The 25620-nt window shown below is 36.1% G+C and overlaps 1 protein-coding gene across 1 annotated transcript in view; it reads right to left on the bottom strand.

Moving 5' to 3' along the window:
• Positions 1-6856: 6856 nt before the first annotated feature.
• LOC123246564 (sodium-dependent glucose transporter 1-like) overlaps positions 6857-25620 on the bottom strand; it is a 24146-nt gene continuing 5382 nt past the window's right edge. Inside the window, exons 3-5 of the mRNA XM_044675410.1 lie at positions 15299-15467; positions 10252-10368; positions 6857-8124 (exon numbers count right to left, since the gene is read on the bottom strand). Of these exons, the coding sequence (XP_044531345.1) occupies positions 6857-8124; positions 10252-10368; positions 15299-15467 (1554 nt within the window). The remainder of the gene's footprint in view (positions 8125-10251; positions 10369-15298; positions 15468-25620) is intronic.

Here is a 25620-nt window from a genome sequence, read left to right as displayed (position 1 = left end):
GATCACAGTTCCTCATTCTCCTGTCTACCTAAAAGAATCTTTTAATTGATTGCAGTAAAACCTGTCTAGGAATTTGTGTGGAAAGAAATGTTTCTGAAATCCAAGTAATTCACCCACAGATGCATCTTGGGCCTATTAACAATGTTGTATGCAAAAGCCTGCAGTGGAGGCAGCTCCTCTTGTAGAGAACATCAGGGCAGTCTTTCTAAACAGGTTTTACTCTATTAACATCAAAAAGCACTGTGCAAAGTGGTGGTGTATTGTCACATAAAGATTGTACTAGGGGAAAAACCACACACACACACACACACACACACACACACACACACAAACACAGACACAAAAGCTGAGCCACATAAACACAAGGTACAATCACTACACTAATTTTCCTGACTAGCTTTTGTAGTATAGACTAAATCCTGATACAATACTTCCAGAAGACTGTCCAGGATCTTTTGGATTAACTCAAATTTCATCACTCTAACCAAGAAGAACTTCTTTCTAAGAGGAAATCAAATCATTGCTAAAGGCAGTCATTACCAAAGATGTCCAACAAAAAAGCAAAAGGGCTTTTATAAAACTGCTTAAAATGCATAGAATAGCCCAGGCTTCTGATGCCACTTTCCCTAATTCTGCTTAGCACTATTTTACCCACTACTGTGCAGAACACAAGATGGCAGATCCTACTAAACACATCAGCTACAGGAAGGTCAGGTATTTCACATAATGCATAAATAAGACAATAAATTAATTTCATATTAATTGAAGTAAATCAATACATATCCTTTGGTGATACAGCAAGAAGGGGGGAAAAATCCAGTCTCTTAAAAAAAGATACTTATCAGTTCAGACTCATAGATTTGGAACAAAAAGGGATACCAGAAATAATCTATTCCAAACTGCCCAACTGCATAGATAAGGAGACAAACATTTATTTTAATTCTATCCCATGTTGAAAATGTACATGAACTGAAAGGGGCTGAAAAATCTCATGTTCTGAGGGCTCAATATGGTAGTCTGTTGAAATCCTATCTCTACTGGTAGAAAAAAAAGTTTGATTAGGAAAAGACAGATGCAAAATGATAAAAAAAACCAGAGCTACATAAATCTCCACTATTTATTCAGATAATAGTCTGACCTAAAGGGCATCTTCTTCAGCCAACAAACTTCTAATTCTTACACAACAAAATTCTAATTCTTACAAGTCCCTGCCATTCAGTCACAACCAAGTGACACTGAAGGGGAGCAGCACTCCACTTAGAGATCATGAGTCCAATTTGTTCCTTATATTCTAATAGAGTAAAAAGAATAATTGTAAAATGACACACTGTAAGAAACTGGAAGGAGACTGGGAATGGGGTCAGTTTGCTGACCTGAAAAACAGCATGACTGAAGCAGAAATGGGAGGGCATAAAGGGACAAATTTTAAATGATCTCAGGGGGAAAAAAGAGGAAATTCTAAAAGAAACTTTTCAAAAACTTTATACATTTTAGCAAATTAGTACTGACTATGAAAGAAAATTATGCCACTTCTAAAAGTTACTGGATGAAAAGATAAATCCCATCAAATTTAGTATATTTAAAATACAACCTGGTTGAGGCTATTAGAAGAGGCTGTATGTTCTGAGTAAAAAGGTCCTTTCTTTCTATTCTGAAGTAAAAAAAACCTCTTTAGCATAGCTAATTAAGCACAATTTTCTCTCAAATAGATTATGAAGCATGCAATGAAAAGTTAATTCAAATGCAAATGTGCAAAAAAGGGAACTTTGAACGCCTATTATTCAGATGATCAGATATTTATATTGACAAATAGGTCAATCAGCTAGCTGGAGAAAAGGAGTGAGCAGTGCTGCTGGGCTGCACATTTTCATGTGTAGAGAGGCTGAAGTAGGGAGTAAATAAGGAACTTCTCCAAGTTTCAACATAAGTTACATAATACATGTCATACACACACACATTATCAGGCTAGACCAGTTGAAATGCCTGTTCCTTAACTTCATTTACCTTACCCTCAGTCATACAGTTAATGTATACAATAATATCAACAATGTAAAAACAATTTTGAAAGATTTAAGAACCCTTATCAATGAAAACTACCAACTAAGATTCCAGAGGAACCATGATAGGATAATGCTATCTACCCTCCTGACAGTGAGGAGATGCACTAATATGTAGAATGAAACTCACATTTTCAGATATTGTCAAATGAGGAATCTGTTTGCTTAACTATGTGTATGTTTTTGTGTTGTATGTATAGAAATATTTTTTAATTATATTTTTTATCCCAACTGCATACCAAAACAATTAACAGTTTCTGACATTTTGTGACCCAAATTTTTTCCTTCCTTTCCCTCTCCCCCTTTTCCCAAGGTGGCAAAATATGCTTATTTATTAAAAGGATTTAATTTTTTAGGAGAAGCTTGAAGAAAAATATGTCTGACCATAGAAAAAATAAATTTTCATATTAAAAAAATTCAGGTTTCTACTTTTTTTTTTAACATGCTGATATACTTTTCCCAAAAAGAAATCTGGACATGAAAAGCTGGTGTGACAAAGATCAAACATAAAATCACTCTCAAATTCTAGTCTTTGTTTCCCTTTAGACAACTATTAAATTTTATGACTTCTTACACAGTTCTTATGTGAACAGACACATACTAACATGATCAATGTTAAGTCAGGGGAAAAATACACAAGCTAACGCACAAATGTTCCATATTTAAAAGGCACATAGGGCAAAGCCCAGATGCACTTTGGTAATAGAGATAAATGATGAAGTCAAGTAAAAATAGCACACTCACATTTTATTACTAAATCCTAATAAGTTTACAACTCAAATCTGACTTCATAATAAGCCATAAGAAATTACCAGCACTATCAATAAATGAGTCACAGTTAACAGACCCCATAATGTGACAGCACTAGGAAAAAATGTGAGGATCCTACCAGGCAACTCTAGAACACTAACTACATTTAGATGAATTTTAATGTCTTCACACTTTCAATCAAGGAGAAAGGGGGGAAATAACTGCATTGGGGGGGAGGGGGTTATGGTCTCTCAGACTCCATAACCATTCATTTCAAATTCTTCTTCTGAAGGTCGAATGAATCTCAACCTCTGACACTCAAATTTAGGGGCAAGTTTGAGAGAATTTGAAAAGTTTCCAAAGTAATAGGGAATCCGACAAGGATGCTGATCCTCTAGGACAGTGATGGGCAAATTTTTTAAAGAGGGGACCAAAGGAAAGGAAATGCTCATCTGTCAGTCTGTTTCTAAGGCAACTCTTTCAAAGTTTCATTGTATTGTATCCTACTCATTGTATTCATCAGCTTAGGAATAATGTCCCTCCTATCACAGATCTAGGACATTGAATTTCAAGAGGGAGCAGAGACAGGGAGTAGATATTCCCTTTCACTACATCTCTTCAATCTATGTTCCAAACAAACAGGCTGGAATTCACTCATATTTCCATGATTTTGCTTTTCTATTTGGAAAATGGGTATATTTGTTCCCTGCTGATAAATGAAAGGGAAATGCCAGTGAGGTAGAACTCTATATAACTTCCAAAAAGAAGTTTTTTTAAACCCATGAGAAATTGAAGGTACTGACTTTATTGCTACTAACCAGTTACTTTCCAAGGCTAACTTATCTTACTATAGTCACTAGTTTTCCATGGCATTAAGAGCATTACACAGTGAATAATTAAAGAAGTTTCTAATTCAATTAAAACTACATAGGCAGTTATGTTAAAAGGGTAAGCTATGATGAAAGTATACCTGCAACTTCAATGCCTTAGGAAATGATATAATTCTAAATGAGTCTCCAATTACTTTTTTTTCTTTCCTTTTTTTTTTAAACCCTTAACTTCTGTGTATTGGCTCCTTGGTGGAAGAGTGGTAAGGGTAGGCAATGGGGGTCAAGTGACTTACCCAGGGTCACAGCTGGGAAGTGTCTGAGGCTGGATTTGAACCTAGGACCTCCCATCTCTAGGTCTCTCAATCCACTGAGCTACACAGCTGCCCTCTCCAATTACTTTAAACAGAATAATAAACCTAAGAGAAAAACATTTTTGGCCAACTTTACACTGCTCAAAAGAAGCCCATGAAAAATGTTTGGAATCCTAAAAATAAAATTTGATTAAATGTTTAAGAATACAAAGCTAGGTGGTTCACTGGACTTGAGAGCCAGGCCTACAGATGGGAGGTCCTGGGATCAAATCTGCCCCCAGAAACTTCTTCCCTGTGTGACCCTCAGCAAGTCACTTTAGTCCCCATTGCCTAGCCCTTATACCTCTTCTGCCCTGGAACTAAAAGACAATATTGATTCTAAGATGGAAGGCAAGGGTTTGAAAAATAAAATAAAATGAATAATTCTTAAATTATGGGTCAATTAAATAAAGTATTTTTTAAGAAATGATTTTAAAAATAATTACATCAAATTACTCAAGGATCTCTTGACTAAAAAAAAAAGAAAAGGAGGGGTATAGAAGAGGTTTGTCCTTTTCCAATCCCTTCCTTTTTAAGTTGTGGAAGGACAGAAAAATCCTTCTCACTAACACTTCAACTGAATTGACTTTTTTTTAATGACAGGCAATGTACCTCACAAGTACTTTTAAAAAGTTTATTGCATCACACTTAATTTTTTTCATTCAAGACAGTCTTCAATCTCTTCTTAAATTGCTTGAGGTTTTGATTATACAAATGCTTAGTAGGATGAACTATTTCCCAGAGAAAGGCTAATTTTAGCATCACTAATTTCCAGAAATTTAAGTTTCAATTCTTCTCTTGGCAATATGGAAAAAACAGTGTACTTCTAGCAATACAGTTTACCCTACACAGCTACTCACAATGTAGCCTGTGATGGCGAGTGCCTTTCTAGGAAACTCTATATACTTTTCTTTATCTCCTGCCAGGTTGGGGGATTTTTTATGCCACTCATCCAATCACCATTCTCCAGCTCAGCCTGCCCCTCTCTGTTCAGCTGCTGCTATAAATGCTCATTAACCAAATGTCCCATGGGACGGCTTGTAGAATGGAGGAGCAAATGAAGTATGAGGAAACTCAGAGGTTTAGCTCAGAGTCAAGGGGAGCCATAAAAAGCAGAAGAGCATTTTGTCTTCCCCTAAAATTAAGGTCATTCAATGGGGCCTAATGTAGTAAAACAAACAAAAGGGTTCCAAGGCTCAAAGGCTGATGTGCCACAGAAACAAAGAAGGATGATGAAAGGGGAAAGGGATGCCCATTTGAGCACTAAGACTGTTGGCAGAGGTTCGCTGGGTTGCACAAGTACAACCAGCAGGGAAGGGACTAGGTAAGAGAAAGGTATGTTGTATCAAGGTAAAAATACAGAATCAGAAAGTGTGGTCAATTAAGAAACCTGGGGAAAAATATGATTCAGTGTTCATGAAGAGACACACTCTAAGTGGAAGAAGTGAATGGCCTAATATTCCGTAGATTATCCACTGTGCAAGACAATTCATCAGGTTTTCTATGATATAAAGGAAAATGATCTTTTAAAGATGCTCAACCTCATCTTCAGTGACCCCAGCCTCCCTGAGTAACCTTCTGAACATTCATCCTGTTTCCTAGGAACTCAATAACAGAAAGAGGCTTGCCCTGGAAAAGGAGCAGGAGCCTAATTAACACATTGCAAAGGCAAATCCCTTATTGTAAATCAGTTGGCACTCTGGATCGATACATCCATCTCTTAGGGTTATCAACCAAACCCTAGATGAATACATGCAGCTGAATTTCTAGCCCTACAAGGCCTAGAAACAAATTTGGAGCAGAGGTAGGTAATGGACTCTAGAAGAGTCCTTCCCTATTGGTCCTACTACTAATGTAGGGATACTATTTTGCTACTTTTAATAGCAAAATTTTAGATATGCAAATTCCCCCTTTAAATTTAGAGAAAAATAATTACCATAGAAAAATAAATTACTAACTTTTCAGTAGGTTTTTTTCCTTTTAAATATAATTCTTAACAGTATAAACTTCCCTGTAGCGGAGAAAATTGTTTCTTAAGGATGTCCTCCTTAGACAATGGCTCAAAATATTAAACACTAAAGTTTGTTAAACTTTCAGGCCGCTAAATTTCATATCGAAAGTACAGTCTTAAAATGATTTTGTCATTTCTTTCTTTTTCAACTACTTTTTTTCTCTCAAACTGAGCTTTGGGAAGAATGAAATGCCCTTATAACAATCTGTACAATTAAAGTTAATGCATTTTACTCTTTGGAGAATATCTCATTACTATACAAAGAATTTTAGAGCTAGAAAAGACCTTAGAGATCAAAATCCAATACTCTCATTTTTACAATAAGAAACTAAGACTTAGAGGAATTAAGTGATTTAAGCAAGATCACAGAGCTAATTAGTAGTAAAAAGTTAGACTTGACTCTCAATGCAGGGTTCTTTCCACTATACCTCCCCCCTCCATTATTATCAGAAATATACTATGAACCAGAAATCTGAAGTATTACCATCATCTGTTCCAAATTGGACAGAATTGTCTACACAATTTTTGTCCAGGTTGAAGAAGATTTTTGAGGCAAGCAGTAGATTCCTTCATGAGGCATTACCAACTCTACAAAAGACCCTTAAATTCCAATAATCTGTTCTACTCTTCGCTCTTACAATAAAGTCACTTTACTAGACACATCTCACTATTCCTGTCCTCTTTTTGTTGTCAAAAAAAAAAAATTCTAGGCTAAACCAGAATGTTCATTTAGTTGAAATCAGGGTTAAAAGTGCCAAACCCTAAAATGTATTTGAACATGTTAAGGATCTTCTCTGATTTGCTTCCTTAAATTCAGTGATTGCTACAGGGAATCAGTAACCAATCCATCTTTTACTGTTAGTCATTTTTTTCCCGGTCTGTATTAAGGTGCTTCACAGGGGAGTTGCCAGTAATAACCAGAGAACTGAAAGGTATGTCATTTGACAATAATTGGCTAGAGATTTCTACTGGGGATTCTTTTAAAATTTTTCTAGATGTCTCTATTACTGAATTCCTCATCGTATTGTTCATTTCAATCATTTCAAAATCAGCTTCATTCCATTCTTCTTCAGCACCCTCTTCCACATCATCATCATCATCATCGTCATCATCATCATCGTCTTCATCATCATTAAATCTCGAAGACAGTAATGCTTTCTGGTCTTCACTCCTTCTACTTTCCTGAATCTTGCTGTCAAGAGGGGCAGTGGCCAATTTGTACATGATAGGAAACAAAATTGCCGTTGCAATAGCTGACCCCAAAGAAACATACAAAACCCCTGGAAGATGTGGGTATTTTCCTTGAAGTACTCCAACCACTGCAGGAATGACCATCTCTCCCATGGCAGCACCAATTACAAATAAAGCAGCAGCTTTTCCTTTAATGGTCATATATTGTTCAATCCAGGAAACACCACTGGGAAAGGTAGTAGACATTGAAGCCCCATACACCGCAGTCGCTACCCAGAGACAAATGTGGTTCTTATCAAAAATCACCAGAAGCAGGGAAGAAGCCAAGCTGCCCACATTGCACAACACAATCATGGTTCCAGGCCGCATACAAGTAGCAAAACAGATTGCCATGCCCCTGCAAGCAGCGAATGTCCCCCAGAAGGCAGAGTTCAAGCCTGCTGCTTGGCTTTCACTCATGCCAGCATGAAGCATTGCAAAAGAGAAAATGTAAGAGCCATATGTGACCTCTGCTCCTACATAAAAAAAGAAAAATACAAAAAGGAGTCCAAGAAGAGCATTCTTGTGTTTCGCAGTTCGAGATTTCTGAGTAGTTGTTTTTGTTTTCTCCTGATTTGGACTTTTTTGGAAAAATAAAATAATAAAGAAGAAAAATATCACCAAAACATAAGTTCCTATAACCATATAAGCCCAAAGCAAATTTTCATTAGCAGGTACTCCAAATATTACTTCAGAGTCGGCTACAGGTGGTGGGCTGAGCTCAGAGTAGTTTGACATGTCAGCTATCGTGTGGTTTTCAGAGGGCCCAGAACTGCCCAAAGCCAACTTCGCCAGTAAGGGAGCCAAAAAGGCCCCCAAGGCAAAAGTGAAATGTAAGGCCTGCAGATGTGGGGCTGCTTCACCTCTCCATATATGCAGGATGATCACATTGCCACCTACAAATAATAAAAAGAAATATATTTTTGTGTTAAAAATTCTGTATGCTACTGTTATCTTGAAAGTCAATGGAGTATTCATCTTCAGAAAAGGTTTAGGTGTCAGAAAGAGCATACAAGAAATATAAACTACAACTTGCTAAGCCAAGAAGCAGGCCAGCATAGAGGAGTCAGGAAGATCTGGATTCAAGTCATGCCTCTGATCCATACTGGCCAGGGGGTCCTGGCAGCTCTAAGACCTTTGGTTGTAGAACAGTCACTAATCTGACCCACCCCCTGCCCAAATACCTCAGAGAACTCTGACAATTCTGTATCACTTAAGCTGTAGAAACAAATTCCATGGACACAATGAACACTGATATTTCCCTCCATGAATCTACCTAATTACACAAAGGCCATGATCTCTAAAGAATGCAAATGACCAAGTGACCCAAAGCACAATGGAGAGACACAGAGGGGTAACTTAGTACTCTGAGGCATGTAACCAACAAACTGGACACTAGGAGCAGCATGAAAGACAGCATGAACACAGGCATGATCAGAAAAGGAGAGAGACAAAGGGAAGCAGATGGAGAGTGGTCAGTGCTGAGATGATAACAAGCCATGGGATACTCAAAGGCTAACAGCAAAGAAGAAGGTCCATGGCACAAAGGGCAAAGCTTCTGTGCAGGTCTATAGAAGGAAAAGAATTGTAAACGAGGAGAAGCTCCCGGTGCTGGAAAAAGGACAACAGGTCTGACAAAGCAAACTGTGTTTCAAAGTAAAACATTCCACTCAGTTTTTAATCAACAGATAACCCTGAAATTCTCTAGAACTATTTTAGAAATATTACTTATGCACACACCAGGTCTAACAGGAGGCTTCCAGGACACTTGGATCTGACCATTTCAGGGTCTAACAAGACCCTCTAACACCTCCAACTACATGAAGGTCAAGCAATACAAACTGGTATAGCCTCTTGACTCTTCATAGATGTGTGGACAAACTGCTAATGGATAAAAGTCACACACTGAGCTAAGAGCCCAAAGTCTTTATTTCCTACAATCTCAGCTGCTACAATTGGAGGCAGAATGAAACACAAAAGGCCACAGTGTGGATGGTGGATGAAACCACCATTACATATACTGGATGTGTATGTACACGTGTGATATGAAGAGGTGCTAAAGCAATGAAAAGCTAGATGATTTGCCCAGGGTGTATCACAGGCAGGGCTAGAACTCAGGACTTTCTGACTCCAAGAACGACCACCTGAAGGACAGCCATAAGGAAAAAAAAATTGACTTATTCTATTTGGTCATTCTTAAAGACTGGTAAGTTACACAACAGTTGCTGATCTGCATTAGTAGAAGTTTCTTCATTGGTGATAAAACCATAACTTCAGTCTACATACCTTTGTTTGTGTTTGTGTGTGCATGTATATAAGAATGTATTTACATAATGCATATATTTGTAAACACACAAAATTAAATGGCAAAAGGTTTAGTGGGTATCAAAGAATAATTTAGTGGGTATCAGATAATTCAGGAATAATTTATTGCAAGAACACAGGAATTTTGGATAGAAGGAAAAAACAGAAAAAAGTGATAAGCAAGGCAAGGAACAGTTTTCTCTTTAGCTCTACTTAACCATGCATGCATTCCAACACAATTATTCTAAGTCTATCTTGAACTTAATAGGCAAATTAATGAATAATTAATAAACATTCACTGAATTTAATCTTACTCAGAGGGTAAGTCCAAATTTGGTTTGGGTTTTATGTAATCATTTTGTTCCAGAATAATTAAAATTTACTACTTAAGTTGTCACCTTGTTATGTTAACTATTGTAACGGGAGAAATCTTCCCTCTCCAGGGTATCCTAACCAACAACACTTATTGCTTATGAAGTAGGATGGACACAAATCACAATAGTAGGCTCCCACACCCCACCTCAGACCTGGCAAGGGTTTTGGTCATTTTTCCCCCCCAGAGTAAATAAAAACATTGGTCCCAGGAAGAAGTGCCATATGAGAAAGTAGCCTAAATAACAATTTAAAAAACAGAGTTTATTCTACTGTTTTTTTAAAGAAGTTATCTTTTTTCCCCTCCTTCTCCTACACCTAGAAATGATTGCATAATATTCACTCACCTGTGTCTAACATTCCAGTAGACATTCCAAGGCCAGCCATCATAACCACCAGTAATATTGCTTTCTTGCAAAAGGGGACAAGGCAGAGACCAATAGATGTTCCTAGCATTGATAATGCTGTTAAGAAAGGTAAAAATTAGATAAAAAACATATATTCATGAGACATCACTATCATTAAAGTAATCTCATCTTTTAACATTTTAGTCTAAAATTAGATCAAAGCAAACTGGCTGATATTAAGGAATGAAGAACTCTAGCTGTTCAACACAAAGTCAGTCATGAGAAATCAGGGAATTTGGCTTAAGGAAATACACTTGAACAATTAGAGAAATAAGAAAATTTCATTCTTAACAGATTATATATTTATAAAAATTTTTACCTTTGAGGTAAAACCCCTGGAAAGTCTGGTTATGATTTAAAAGTAATTGCTTAGCTTTATGACCCTGGGCAACTCACTTGACTGCTGCTCCCTAGCCCTTACTTATCTTCTGCCTTGGCACTGATACATAATATTGATTCTACAATGGAAGGTAAGGACTAAAAAAATTTTTTTCCAAATAATACTCACTGACATGCTAGGAAGGAAAAGTCACTGCTGAGCACTGGAAGATGAGGAATGAAACTCTTTCTCTTAGAATGAAGATGAAGAATGAAACTTTCTCTGTAATACCTAAGAGTTCCAAATGAAATCCCACAGAACTGTTTTATAGGTTTTCCCTTTTCTAGGACACTGGCTCCAATTATTATGAATTGAGGAGTGTTATTATTATTAGTTCTCCCAGAATTTGGGCCATACAACTATCAATAAAGACTAAGGTTTCTTATTGTAAACTTATACTGAAGAAGTCTGGTGATCCAGACCAGAGATTCAGAATGAGAAGAGAACCTTCCTTAGTAATCATTGTTACAAATAAAATTAATATAGAAGGGTATATAGTAAAATATTATGGATTTATTGTAATCCATATTGATAATTAAGAAAGCCATGTGCCTGCTAAGATCTAATTTGAATGCCCGCCATACCTTCCCCTTGGCTGCTTCCTAGGAAAGAGACCATGTCCCAATCACGTCCTGAGTCTTATACCTCTCTCTACCTGATCACACTTCCTGCCCACTTGTATTACACAAGCGGAATTATGGGAAATGTAGTTTTGTAAGAGTCCTAAATGTCCACAGGAAGTTTAGACCAGGGACCTCAAAATCAGTTCAAAGAACATCAAGGAACCCCAAATTTCCAATATCACATCATGTAGTCTCCATGTTCAATTCATTGGGAAATTAACAAAATAAATATACAACATCTGTTTTCTAAACCACATATATATAGCCAGCAAGGAGGTATTTCTTTTTATTGGCCACTACTGTGACATAGTAAAATCCTACCTCCATTTTGTAAATGAGAAATTTGAGGACAAGAAATGTTATAAATGACATACTCAAGATTATACATGTAGGGAGCAGTTGAGTGGCTCAGTGGATTGAGAGCCAGGCCTAGAGACAAGAGGTCCAAGGTTCAAATCTTCCTAGCTGTGTGACTCTGGGCAAGTCCTTTAATGCCCACTGTCTGGCCCTTACTACTATTTTGCCTTGGAACTAATTCACAGTATTGATTCTAAGATGGAAGGTAAGGCTTAAAAAAAAAAAAAAAGATTATACACAATTAATAAGGTGCAGTGGATTCAAAATTAATGTTCTTGCATAGAACACATCTACTCCAAAGGCTCTTAACCTCTTTTATACCAAAGACACCACTGGTAGTCTGGTGAAGCCTACTAAGCCATTTTCAGAATAAAATTTTTAAATATATACATCAATAGGATTACAAAGGTAATTGATTTTATTAAAAGACTACCAAAATGAGTTCATGGACTCCAGGTTAAAAACCTCTCTTTTAGCTCAACACAGAGTTGGACAGTCATTCATACTCTTTGAAGAGCTGCCAGGAAAGGACTTCACTACTCCAGCAGTCAATTATATTTCTAGGTAGTCCTAAGTGCTATCAAGTTTTTCCACACATCGAACCAAACTGCACAAGTCCACTTGTTACTCTAGAGCAGTGATTCCCAAAGTGGGCACTACCACCCCCTGGTGGGTGCTGCAGTGATCCAGGGGAACGGTGATAGCCACAGGTACATTTATCTTTCATATTAATTGCTATTAAAATTTTAAAAAAATTTAATTTCCAGGGGGCTAAGTAATATTTTTTCTGAAAAGGGGGCAGTAGGCCAAAAAAGTTTGGGAACTACTGCTCTAGAGTGTCTAAGTGGCATTATCAAAAGATGAAATAGGCTGTCTTGAGATGCAATGGGATTCCTCACTAGAGTGGATGATTGTGGTCAGGGACTATAGCCAGAATTTTTGTTCCACAACAGTTTGGAGGAGAGTCTCTGAGGTCCTGTGACATTCACTGAAGTTTGTATCTCAATTTGAATAAATTATGCCTGCTATGCATCTGAATGCATAAGACCCTTGTCTAAATGTGTATGTAGAAAAGCCAACTGTATGTTAATTGTGACTGTATGTATCTAAAAACATCTCAATATGTGTGTGTGTGTTTTAAGGTACATGTGGCAAAATTAGCATGCATGTAGATACCAATCTTTCAGCTATGGATATAACTTCAGGCTCCTTTTCCTCAACTCCTATAATATTCAGCATGAAGGAGAGCTCAGGACTCATTTTAAATTTTTTCCTCAAATACATGACAAAACAATTTTTATCCTTTTTTTAAAGTTTGACACAAATTCTTACACTCCCTTCCACTCAACCTTAGCCCCTTCCTGAGATGGGAAACAATTTCATATAGATTGTACGTGTGTAGTAATGTAAAACATCTTTCCATTTTAGTCATTTTGTGAAAAGAACTCAAACAAATTGCAAGTGAAGTGAAATATATATTTGTCTCAATCTGCATTCACACTCAATCAGCTCTTTCTTTGGAGGCAGATGGCATTTTTCATCATGATCAGAATTTTTTTTTTTTAAGAGCATCCTTTACCAACATCTGTTAAGTGACTCTTGTATGACTAGCACTGAACTAACTCTTCTAGAATCAGAGGACCCCAGGAATTCGAATCATGTGTCTGATATTCAAAAATCTTTGTGATTCCTATCTAAAATGTGGATAATGGCGATTTATAATATTGTCACGAGGATTCAAATGATATATGTAAAGAATTTCATAAATATGAACTATGATTATTCATCAAATATTGGAAGAGCTGTCAGACCTATTCTTCTTGGTCCCAAAGGGCAAAACTGGACCAATAAGAGAACTTCTAAGGAGCATGATTTCAGTTTAACATAAGGAAGATTTTTTTCTTTTTTTTTTAGGCAATGGGGGTTAAGTGAGTTGCCCAGGGTCACACAGCTAAGAAGTGACTGAGGCCAGATTTGAACCTAGGACCTCCCATCTCTAGGCCTGGTTCTCAATCCACTGAGCTACCCAGCTTCCCCCAAGGAAGAATTTTCTAGTACTTGCAAATGGCCAATAATGGAATGGGCTGCATTGTTAGTTAAGTTTGCCATCACTGGAAAATTACTGTATTTCAGGTAATAGTTGGACTAAATTATGCCTGATGTCTCCTCTGATTTCAAGGTTTGGTTATTTTAACATTCATAACCCTTGACCCATCTAAACAGAAGAAGTTATTTCATTCATTAAAAATAGCACTTAATCTTTATGGGGTACAAAATATAAAATCATCTTAACATTTATACTGCTATTTTTCATAATCAAACTGCATATGACAGAACTTTATACTAATAATATACAATAGAAGAGGAAATGACAGAATGTTTTCAACTCATTCAATCCCCCCTTAAAAGAGAAGTGTTTTCTATTCCTTTTTTTTTCCTGGTAAAAAAAATTGATCAAATGTAGTGAAGAAAAAGCAATGATTTCTTCCAACCCAAACAAGTTTTACTCCTAAGATTACAAGAACTCAACTTTATAATAGCATTGGGGATAGTTTAGGATTACAGCATCTGAGCTGCAAGAAATCTAAAAGATCAAGTTCAACCTCTACATTTTACAATGAAGAAGCCAAGCTCCAAAAAGTTTAAGAAAACTACTCAGGGTCACTCAAAAGGCCAGGGATAAAGGGTATAAAAGCACCATGGTAAGATGGAGAACAGAAGACAGATCACTTTCATAGCCTTCACCTGTTCCAGACTCTATAACAACAGTTATCTCTTTGGGAAAATTATGATTTTAAAAATAAATCTGGTAAAAAGGGGGGCAACGAGGTGGCTCAGTGGACTGAGAGCCAGGCCCAGAGATGGGAGGTCCTGGGTTCAAATCTGACCTCATACACATACTTTCTAGCTGTATGACCCTGGGCAAGTCACTTAACCTCAATTGCCTGGCCCTTACTACTCATCTGCCTTGGAACCAATATACAGTATTGATTCTAAGATAGAAGGTATGAGGTTTTTTTTTTTTAATCTGGTTAAAAAAACAAATCTAAAAAATATTATCTTCAACTCTCAAATTTTTTAATCCATTCAGGGACAAAACCAGTCTTTTATCCATAACAAAAAGAATTTCAATTCTGTTTTAACTGTTAAGAGTAAATTACTATTAATTGCTAAATAAAATCACAATACTTTTAATACTATATATACATACTTGAATGGCTATCAATTTCTAGGCAACTATTAGCTTTCCTATTTTAAATCAGATCTGTGTTTTTACCAGTAACTGTAAGGAATGTAAGTAAATGTAAGTAAGTAAAATGTAAGTAAACTGTAAATAAATGTAAGGAATGTAAGTAAAAGTAAGTAAAATGTAAGTAAACTGTAAGTAAATGTAAGGAACTCCATATAAGAAAACTCCCTCTTATCAATGAATCATCTGCTCTAAAATTTATAGTTTCAGAGTTGCCTGAAGCACACCAAGAGGCTAAATGCTCAACCTGTATGGGTCAAAGGCAAAACCTAAAACAAGATCATCTTAACTTATGGCCAACTGTCTCCATAGGCATTAATATAAACATTATAACTATTGACAGTCAGAGAAATAACCTGTTTGAAGTACTCTACTTACCCAAAATTAAAGTATGATTGAAGCGGTCAAAGAGGATTCCACCCATCACAGAACCACTTAGATACCCACAGGCACGGCCCACAAAAATATAAGAAATATCACTGATGTTTCGGTTCACATTTATAGCCAAGTCTTGAAATGTGGGTCCTAATATAGCAATACTCAGACCCTAGAAATTTTTTAAAAAGAAAGAAATTTTACAATCATTAAGTTACTATATATACCTATATGGTCTGGACAATGGACATTTTTCATCCACTTGACTTCTTTATGTGAACTGTTAGGATAACCTCTTTAGACAAGTTGTGAATCCCATTTAGGAGGTTCTACAATGTTTCCCTACTGTCCATATTATGATATGCAGATGGATGATGCTCATTGGGCTGGTCTATCAGAACATATATTTCAATGAATAAAAAAGCATTTGCTGATCATCTACTATGATCAAAGTACCATGTAAAATACCAGGCATACAAAATAAAAAAATGTTCAGAAAATCCTTGCTCTTAAGGAACTCACATTTTATGTGACAGACAACACATATAGGTTTCAGCTACAAATTGCATAGATAGGACCAATGCTCCTTAAAGGAGAGTGGCAAAGCAAAAGCATTTCCTTTAAATGTCATTTCTTTTTTAAAAATGTTTATTTGTATTCTGAACTTAATGAATAAAAAAATAAACTTAATAAAACAAATATTTTCACATATGTAGAACAAAAAATTACTGGTCATAAAACTGCAAATCTCTAATACACAACTTCCTTTTCTTTCAAAGTGTATAATTCAACCTATAATTTTCAAAGCTTTCTTGTCTACATGCTTCTTTATGGCTTTCCCTCTGTGTGCTAAATTTTTTTAAAAAGGCATTCTCTAATAGTCCTCATTCTCGCTTTTCTTTTCTGTTACTCTATTCCTATACCTATCTTCAACCTAACATCACTACCTAATCTCCTCTGGGGGGGGGGGGGAAGTCACTGAAACAAATATTCAGTCAACAAAACTAATTCCCACACTGGCTATATCCAAAAATGTCTCATTCTGTATCCTGAGTCTATCAACTCTGTTAAGAGGCTTCCCCCTCTGTCCAATGGAATCATGGTAGTCACTGTATTAAACAGAGTTCTCGAGTTTTTCAAAATTGTTTTCTTTATAATGTTGCTATTATTGTATACTGTATATTGCCCTTCTGGTGTTGCTCACTTTACTCTGTATCAGTTTTCCAAAAGTTCCAGATTTCTTTAAAATTATCTCTTTCATAGTTTCTTATGATATAACATTCTAACACATTCACATGCCATAATTTGTTTAGTCATTCCCCAAAAGATGGTTAACACTTTACAATTTTTGTACATGAATCCGTTTCTTCCTGCTTTGACTTTTTTTTGCAGAATATAGGTCTAACAATGGTATAACAGGGTCAAAGGGCATGTATAAGGCCTGACTCTCAATCCACTGAGCTACCCAGCTGCCCCTTAATGACTTTTATAGCAGAATTATTTTCCAAAATGAGTAGATCAATTCATGGTTTTACCAAACTTTAACATTATTTTAATTGATAATACTCTATTTCTTTGGTTGAAAATGCCAAGGACCCTGAAGAAAAGAACTTGCTTTTCCATATCTTTAATATCTGTAGGCTACTGAAAAGGCTGAATCTATAATATCTGCTTTTCAGTGAAAGTTGATTAGAAGCTGATGTCGAAAGTGGTGGGAATGGCAGGCTCCTTGTCCTCAATGGCTACTCACTTTGATGACTGCTATGGGGGCTGAACTAGGCCAATGTACAGGTATACTGCAATTCCCAGTATTCTGGGTCCTGATTGTCTCCACTGGGATCAAAGTGAAGATGATAATCAAGAAGGTTTTAGTGTTTTGACTCATGCCTACATGCCACCTCCTCTCGTTCCATCAGAATGCTTTGCTGATTAAGGTAGGCTGCCTTGTCTGCCCCATAGGTGGCAAATGATCAGCAATAGGTGGTAGTGGTGAGGATAATAGACCCTTTCTCTGTAAGAATTGCTCCCCGTGATGATGGCTGTTGATGGTTGGACTGAAAACGGGACTGGCAGATTGTATTTTTCACTATGGGCCCTTCTGAATTGTCTTGGATCACTTGAACATCCCTACAATATAACTGTTACTGTGTAGAATGTTCTCCTGGTTCTATTCACTTCACTTTTCACCAGTTCATGTTGTCTTCCCAGTTTTTTCTGAAACTATCCTGCTTGTTATTTCTTATAACACAATAATATTCCATTATAAACAGATACAACTTGTTCAGTCATTCTCCTGATCCAAAGAAAACTGAGAGCAGTTTTCTGCTGAATCACTTACAATCTAGGGATGACGCAAATCAGGGGTGCCAAATAAAATGATATGGTGAGTGGTACAACTTAATTAAAGATACAACATCAAACCATACATAAATACAATTAACAAAAAAGTACAATAGGGACTAATTAATGTTCCAGAAAAATGAAAGCTACTGATTTCACAATCCATGAACAAAACATGTTGAAGGATGCTTGAAGTTAGATAGATGTTTAGTGTGTACCTCTTCACTGCTGTCTTGAAGAGTAAAAGATAAGTTCATGCAGTGTAAGTACAAGCTAGCTCAGAAAAGTCCATTCCAAGAGCTGGAGATGAAAGATTTGTTTGTAGTGGTGCCAGTTGTCAGCTCTGAGGTGTTCCACACACAGCCTTAGCTTCTTAAGAAGGACCAAATATTTTGCAGACAGAGTAATATTAAATAACAACAATATTAAGAGGCAGGTAATTCTCACAGTCATGAGAGTCATAGGTAGTATTTGCACTGAGTCCCAGTTCACATCCTGCAGATGCTTTGCATTCTCTGAGGCTCCATGTCTGAATAGAGCCATAAACTCTGCCCAACATCTGCTGCTATGGTCCAAATATTAAACAATATAATAGGTAGTTGAATAAGATTCAAGATATTAGCAGCATCTTTGAAAGAGTTCGTGTCTGAATCTAGAAGCAAGCTAACATTTAGATAGACAGAGTAGTACTACAGTTTATAACTGTTAAAATAAAAATTCCAAAAAATGATTAGGACCCATTTAAAAATGAATTACCAGGGGGCAGCTGGGTAGCTCAGTGGATTGAGAGCCAGGCCTAGAGACAGGAGGTCCTAGGTTCAAATCCGGCCTCAGACACTTCCCAGCTGTGTGACCCTGGGCAAGTCACTTGACCCCCATTGCCTACCCTTACCAATCTTCCACCTATAAGTCAATACACAGAAGTTAAGGGTTTAAAATTAAAAAAAAAAAAAATGAATTACCATTAAGTCACCACTTCTGAACCATGTAGCTGTCCATGAAGATGGGTCCCACCCAAGATATAATATCTTCCTTTATATGAATGTGTTGTATTTTTTGCAAAGTATCATTTAGTAATTTTTATAATTCTCCAATATCATTAATGATAACTGATACATATATGTTCAATTTAATTGATTAATTGTAGCATGGGCTCATTTCATAACCATATGAGCAAAAATACATCCTGATTATTATTACAGGGTACTAAATATGTGTCAAAGTAGCTGTTATATTCTGAGCAAATCCCTCAAATTAAGAGAATGGTTTTCTTTATAGAATCTATCTCAGAGTAATTCTGAGTTTTAGAATCAATGCCCAAAAATTTATACCAAGGACTACTTCCATGTGCTGATACTGGATAAAAACTTTCCAAAATAGATCTCTTGTTTCTATGTCCTAATGCAACTAAATGCCTTGTAAAGCTGACTCTTACCAAACCTTCTGTATGATTTTGCATGGTTACAATAAGAATCAGATAGGCCACTCCACAGGTGCCATTCCAACCCAAGGGAAGAGAGGAAAAAGCTTGACCAACAAAGATAAAAAACTATCCCCAGGGTTATTAATCCACAGGATTATTGTTTGTGTTATTATAATTGACAGTTACAAAAATAAAATTATTTCCTCTTTTTCCTAAGATATGTGTAACAGCACAACTTAAGGCAGTCAAACTGCTTTCAGGAGGGACTTCAAAACTAGAACCTAGGTTAGTAGTAGAATGAAGTCCTATACATAGACACCTACAAAGTGAAATTTGGTAACAGATACAAAACATTCTGAGGAAAAATTCTGGAAAGCTGACTTAAAATTGACATAATTATGGCTACTATGAAGCCTACGTGTAGCATAAACAAATGAGGCAAAAAGACCAAAATGTATTAAGTTCAATTCAAGCACTGAAGGAATAAATTCTCCTGAATTCACAGGGACCACCACTCATTTCAGTGAGCTCTATTGGTGAGTTTGTTGATAAATCCAAAAACCTTGAGGGCCCATCTGATTAGCTTGATAGTTTGTGGCCTATATTACCCTGTAACCTCATAAAGTGAATAGAAAGTGTCCTCTCATTTCTATGTACTTTATTATTCTTATGACTAAAGTGATGACTAACATGGTGAGCTGGTCACATAGTCAAGTTTAGCCACCACATGAAAGGCTGAGGTTGAATACCATCAAGGAATAGTGTCCAAAGGCTTAACAATCTATTTTAACATGGAATATATGTCTATAATATAGTCTAGGGCAGTGATGGGCAAACTACGGCCCACAGGCCAGATGCAGCCCCCTGAAATGTTCTAGCTGGCCACCCAACATTATTCCTAATCTGACGAATACAATGAGTAGGATACAATACAATGAAACTTTGAAAGAGTTGCCTTAGAAACAGACCAACAGGGGCAACTGGGTAGCTCAGTGGATTGAGAACCAGGCCTAGAGATGAGAGGTCCTAGGTTCAAATCTGTCCTCAGACAATTCCCAGCTGTGTGACCCTGGGCAAGTCACTTAACCCCCATTGCCTAGCCTTACCAATCTTCTGCCTTAGAGCCAATATACAGTATTAACTCCAAGATGGAAGGTAAGGGTTTAAAAAATTTTTTTTAATTTAAAAATTAAAAAAAAAAAAAAAAGAAATAGACCGACAGATGAGCATTTCCTTTCCTTTGGCTCCCTCTTTAAAAAGTTTGCCCATCACTGGTCTTGGGTAACATAACCCATGACAGTATCTAGGAAATGTGTACATTTGGAGGCTCAGAAACTCAGAGTGACAGATAAGATGTAGGTAACTGAGGCTTTCTTAATTGTGGAAGGACTAGGAATTGATTTCATTGGATCTGTTCTAGATTTCATGTCCTGATAGATATATTCCTCCTCACTATTTCTTTACTCACAGTTTTCCCAGTGTCAGTATCTAAAACAATGAGGTCACAATATATTACTGATTCCCTATTGATAATCTGCAATTCACAATAGGATTCTCTTACTATACTCTGAACTACAAAGCTGTTATGAGAATTTGGAATAGTTCTATCTCAGTATAGCAATGGAAAATTCTGAAGCAACATAGGAGAAACCTACTTAACATAATTATCAGAGAAATCCATATGGAACAAGATTTTTTACTTTTCCTAAGAGGTGGAGGAAGAATGGATTTGCAAGGCTTCATTAGAATCTTAGACCTTTTCAATTTCTTACATTAAAATTGAGTTTCCAGGCAAAATTTCAAATTGAAATACAGGTCAAAATGTTATTTTTTTCAGTACCAAAATAATTTTAGTTATAAAACATTTTCTATAAAATTCTTCTAAAATTTGTTTCTCCTATATTTTCTATAAACAATTTCTATAAAATTTCTACATTATCATACATTTAAAATTAAATTTAAAACCATATTTCTGACCCAATTTTATTTTTTATTTTAATTTTCAAAACTATAACTACAAAACTATTTCAAAACTACTTTTTAAAATCAAAACTATTTCAAAACTATAAAACTTTTTCAAAACTGTATTATCCCTCCTCTTAGGGACATATAGTTGTGACATAGATTTATACCAAAATATGAATAGTCTCATGTGCAATGACTGAATCAAACACACCTGCAAATTTTCCTTTACACTCAAGCTTCCTGCTGGCATTCTAGTTTTCAAACTTTATTATTTCATTCTTCCTCATCTTACTTGCTTAAAAAGTCAACTTCAAGCTAAATTTGATTTCTGCTCTAACACCTTTACATTTTTCTGTTTAATTAGTTCCTCTCATCTTTATTTCTAATCATAGTTCATGCTATCTATGTGCGTACCTAAACAAATTTCAACTTGTAACTTTTTCTCTTTAATTTATGTACCTCCTTTAATTTATTAGGATTCCAAATATTCCTTGTTAGCTTTTACAAGTACGGAGTTTCCCTCCTCTTGTTAAGTTGTCAAGAATAACTAAACAATATTACAAACATCCAATTTATAACCATAGAATCAATATATATATATAACAAAAAATTTTATAAAATTCATATGTAAAGACTCAAATAAAATATATTAGAAAAAGACCACCATATATACCCCTTTTGAATCATATTAATAAGCAATACATTCTAGATATCCTAATGTTATACTAGAAAGTACTGAAGAGATCCCAGGAGCCACCCATGCCCATTTTATTATGACTGCAATTGTCTGCATATCATAATAACCTTCAGCATGAATTGCCAGGCAGGTTTGGTAATAACATTTTTTTCAAAAGAAAAGGCTTGCCTTCAGTAGTCACCCAAACCTCATGCTACCTGGATTGCATTTTACCATTGTGTCTTTGCCTTCTTAATCTTCATAGACGATGATTAGCCATATGCCTTTGTCATTTCCAGCCTCAGTGTCCCCTGGCAGCACCTCCAGCAGCTTGAAGTGTCATGGTGTAGGCAGGGCCTTCTTCAGCAGCTATCTTTGGAGCTAAATCAGTTCTCTTTCTTGTTAGAGCAAATTTGGCTGCGGGGGCACTTATGATTAGACAGAGGAAAGGCTGACCTCAAAAACCACTGTAGTTCCTCTAGTTCCCTTCACCTCCTCTGACTCAGGATTACCAGGAGGGAACAGTGAGATTTTTTTTACGGGTTTTTCTGTCATTTCAACCACAGTCTCACAGTCATGTAAGAATTCCCCAAAACAGATGAAAATCAGGTAGGGATTTGAGATAACATCGATGTTTTATGTTTCCCAATTTTCTAGCAAGTCTCTGGTCTAAGGAAGCCTGCATTCAGTGGTGTAACAACTTAAGCCACTAGGGCGTGGGGAAAATGCAAAACTCTGGCGAGAAGTGGTCATAAGTGCTTTCACAAGAGAAGCCTTAGTGAGCACAGTTAAGTGGCTTCACAATCTCTCCAAAAGTCTAACTCTAGGGCTAATAGCCAACTAACCCCAGTACAGAATGTACCTGTCTCTTGGTCCTAGATACTGACAGGTCCTACTGAGGTCCCTTGGGAAAAGTCCTTTCTCCTGATGCCTGGGATGTCTTGTTCCCCGCTAAGAGAGTTCTAGGAGAGGCCAGGGGCAAGTAATCTTTGCACTGGAGTTGGTAAGTCCTTCTGTATTATCTGAGAGATTTTATGCTAGTCTGTGAAAGTCTGATTCACATGTCACTGGTATCTTTAATCAGGTAAATGCAAATATATTGGGGTTCAGGTTTAGTAGCATTTATAGAATAGAAGGCAGCACATAAATCAATACTGAGAAATAAGTGGCATAACAAAGAATCGCAGCCACGGTAGTGAAATAGATGGGCTTACTGTCAAGGCAAGTAGACCTACTGAGGCACAGATGGTGATTTTCCCTTTTTGGTAGCAATAAAGAGTTCACTCAAACCTCTTTTTGGTAAAAACTCTAGGATTGAGAGACTTTTATCCTGGTCTAGCAATGCAATAGACAAATTCTCACCATTACATTCATTTATTACATCAACAAATTTTCATCAAGCAAATTAACAATAATCTCCATAATAATATGTGGCATAACAATTCTCAACTTATACAATAGGTAACTGACAATGATGTTCCAGTATTAAGTAAAAACATTTACACTAAACATTAGGTAGAGGAGAGTCTTATTACTGATCATATGCTCATTCTCTGCTTCTTTCCCCATACTGTCAGGCTAAAGTAACTTTCCTATTTTGATTCCAGTTCTTAGTCTGAATTCCAACGCATGTTGTTACTCGTTTGTTCCCAAAATTGTTCCTTTCAATATCTCTCTTTTTCTTATAACAGTATTGGGCATTATGTCCTCTGACTCTACAATAGTAACAAAGTCCCATCAACCTTATTCTATGATCTTGAGGTATTTGTTGGACAGGGGCTAAAACTACTTTACTTTTCTGACTCAACTTCAGAATGACTTCCTTCTTTTTTTCTTCCAGTTCTTTGCCACCATAAAAAGAGCTGCTATAAATATTTTTGTACATATAAGTCCTTTTCCTTTTTCTTTGATCTCTTTGGGAGCCAGACCTAGTAATGATATTGCTGGATGAAAGGGTATGCACAGTTTTACAGCCCTTTGGGCATAGTATCAAATTGCCCTCCACAGTAGATGGTTCAGTCCACAACTCCAGGAATCAATTTTTCCAAATTCCCTCCAACATTTGTCATTTTCCTTTTCTGCTATCTGATAACTGTGAGGTGGTATCTCAGAGTTATTTTAATTTGCATTTCTCTAATCAATCCATAGCACTTTAAAGGGCACCAGGCTTCTCCCCAAATCAAATATAAACACCAATATTCAACAAGTTGGCTCTATACCTCTGAATCTTTTGAAGAATCAAAATTAAAGTCACCCAATGAGCAATGGAGACATACAGTAGGCATAAAAAAAATGAAGCACATAAAAGTACTATGAATTACATGTAAGGAGCTAAAGAGAAGATATCATCACAAAAGTATATCCCCAGAAAAGAAATCCAGTTTGGGGTGATATGGGGGAGATAATAAATGGATGCCCTGAACTGGTACTCACAAATGTCAAAAAAGCTAGAACAATATCTCCAAAATATTGGCTAGAACCCCTTTGGAGAACTTATGGAAGTACATGGATAAGGGTCACATAAAGAGGATATAAATGGATTACAGGCTGCACTGTTGATAGGACTATCCATAAGGACAAGATCACAGCTCCATTAAGTCCACTTAAGCAGAAGCTTTTACTTTTCTATTGGATAAGTGAAAAAAAGTGAATTGTTCAGAAATGTACTGATTTGTATCAAGTAGGCAGAAAATAGCAGTGGCAGTACCAGGATTATAAGATCTACAAATTCCTGAATTGGCCCTCCCGTAGCACAGATTCTTTGCTAGTTTTGATGGGCTACAAAGTTTGAAAAACAGTTCCTAGAACAAGAAAATGTTCCTTGCTTTTTGGCTATTGAATTTTGATTTTCAATGAGAGAATCTTAACACAATATTCAGGGTAAAGAGTTTAATAAGTAATATTAAAACTAGATTTTGAGTTATTCTGCATAAATATGCAATTATCCCACAATCTTGAATTAAAAAATAAGACATTGAGAAAAGTAGTAAAAAATTTTGGTTACAACTGGTGATTTCATTTATGTAGGAAATTCCACATCTTCAAGCCAGAAATTCTAACCCAGTCAGAGTTGCCTGGAGCATTGAGAGATTAAGTGATTTATCTCATGATTATTTGGTCAACAAATTGCAGAGATTTCAAAAGCCAGGCTCCTTTGTCCTACACTAACAATTTTCAAAGTATGAGCAGCCTGCTCCATTAATTAGTGGTTAGAACGTTTGGAATGATTTATCAAAAGCTTCCAAAATATCAAAATTTACCATTGCTTAAGATGTTCTGTCATAGAAATCTGAATCTATAAACCTGAGTCCTTGTATAATCCACAAATCCTATAGTTATTATATTTCCACAGACCCTAATACAAATAGCCTACCAGTAATAAACTTAGCTTGTTTTCTTCTGTGTATTAAATTTTTTAAAAATTATTCACTAAGCCAAAACTAAGTCCTTGTGTATTCTTATTGTCTAGAATTCGCTATGGTAAAAGGTTTAATGAATAAATATGTCTGTTTTCAACCTTGTTCACAAGTACTTTTACTGTGTTCTTACTAGCTGTCTTTGGCTATGCTCGGCTATGCTCAACATAATCTCTAATATTTCATTATCATTCAATAAATAATTATTTTGAAATCCTGAAATTTTCTTTTTGCCTATGCTAAAACAGTACCCTTTGTTGTCTTATTATTCCAATGATAGTTTTTTTTAATTTTGGAAAATTTTCTAAATTTGATCGAAAGCCACTATTATTTTAGAATTTAACACTTTATTATAAAACAAAAAAAATGCATTTATTTGTCATCTCATATTCAAGCATAGAATGTTAGTCTTAAAAGGGAGATTAGAATCTCCTCATTTTTACCAAAAGAAAGAAAGAGAGAGAGAAGGAGGGAGGGAGGGAGGGAGGAAGGGAGGAAGGAGGGA

The sequence above is a fragment of the Gracilinanus agilis genome, chromosome 4 (assembly GCF_016433145.1).
Source record: "Gracilinanus agilis isolate LMUSP501 chromosome 4, AgileGrace, whole genome shotgun sequence".
Lineage (NCBI taxonomy): Eukaryota > Metazoa > Chordata > Mammalia > Didelphimorphia > Didelphidae > Gracilinanus > Gracilinanus agilis.
Note: the sequence above shows the minus strand (reverse complement) of the source record. Positions and strands in the feature narration are given on the sequence as shown.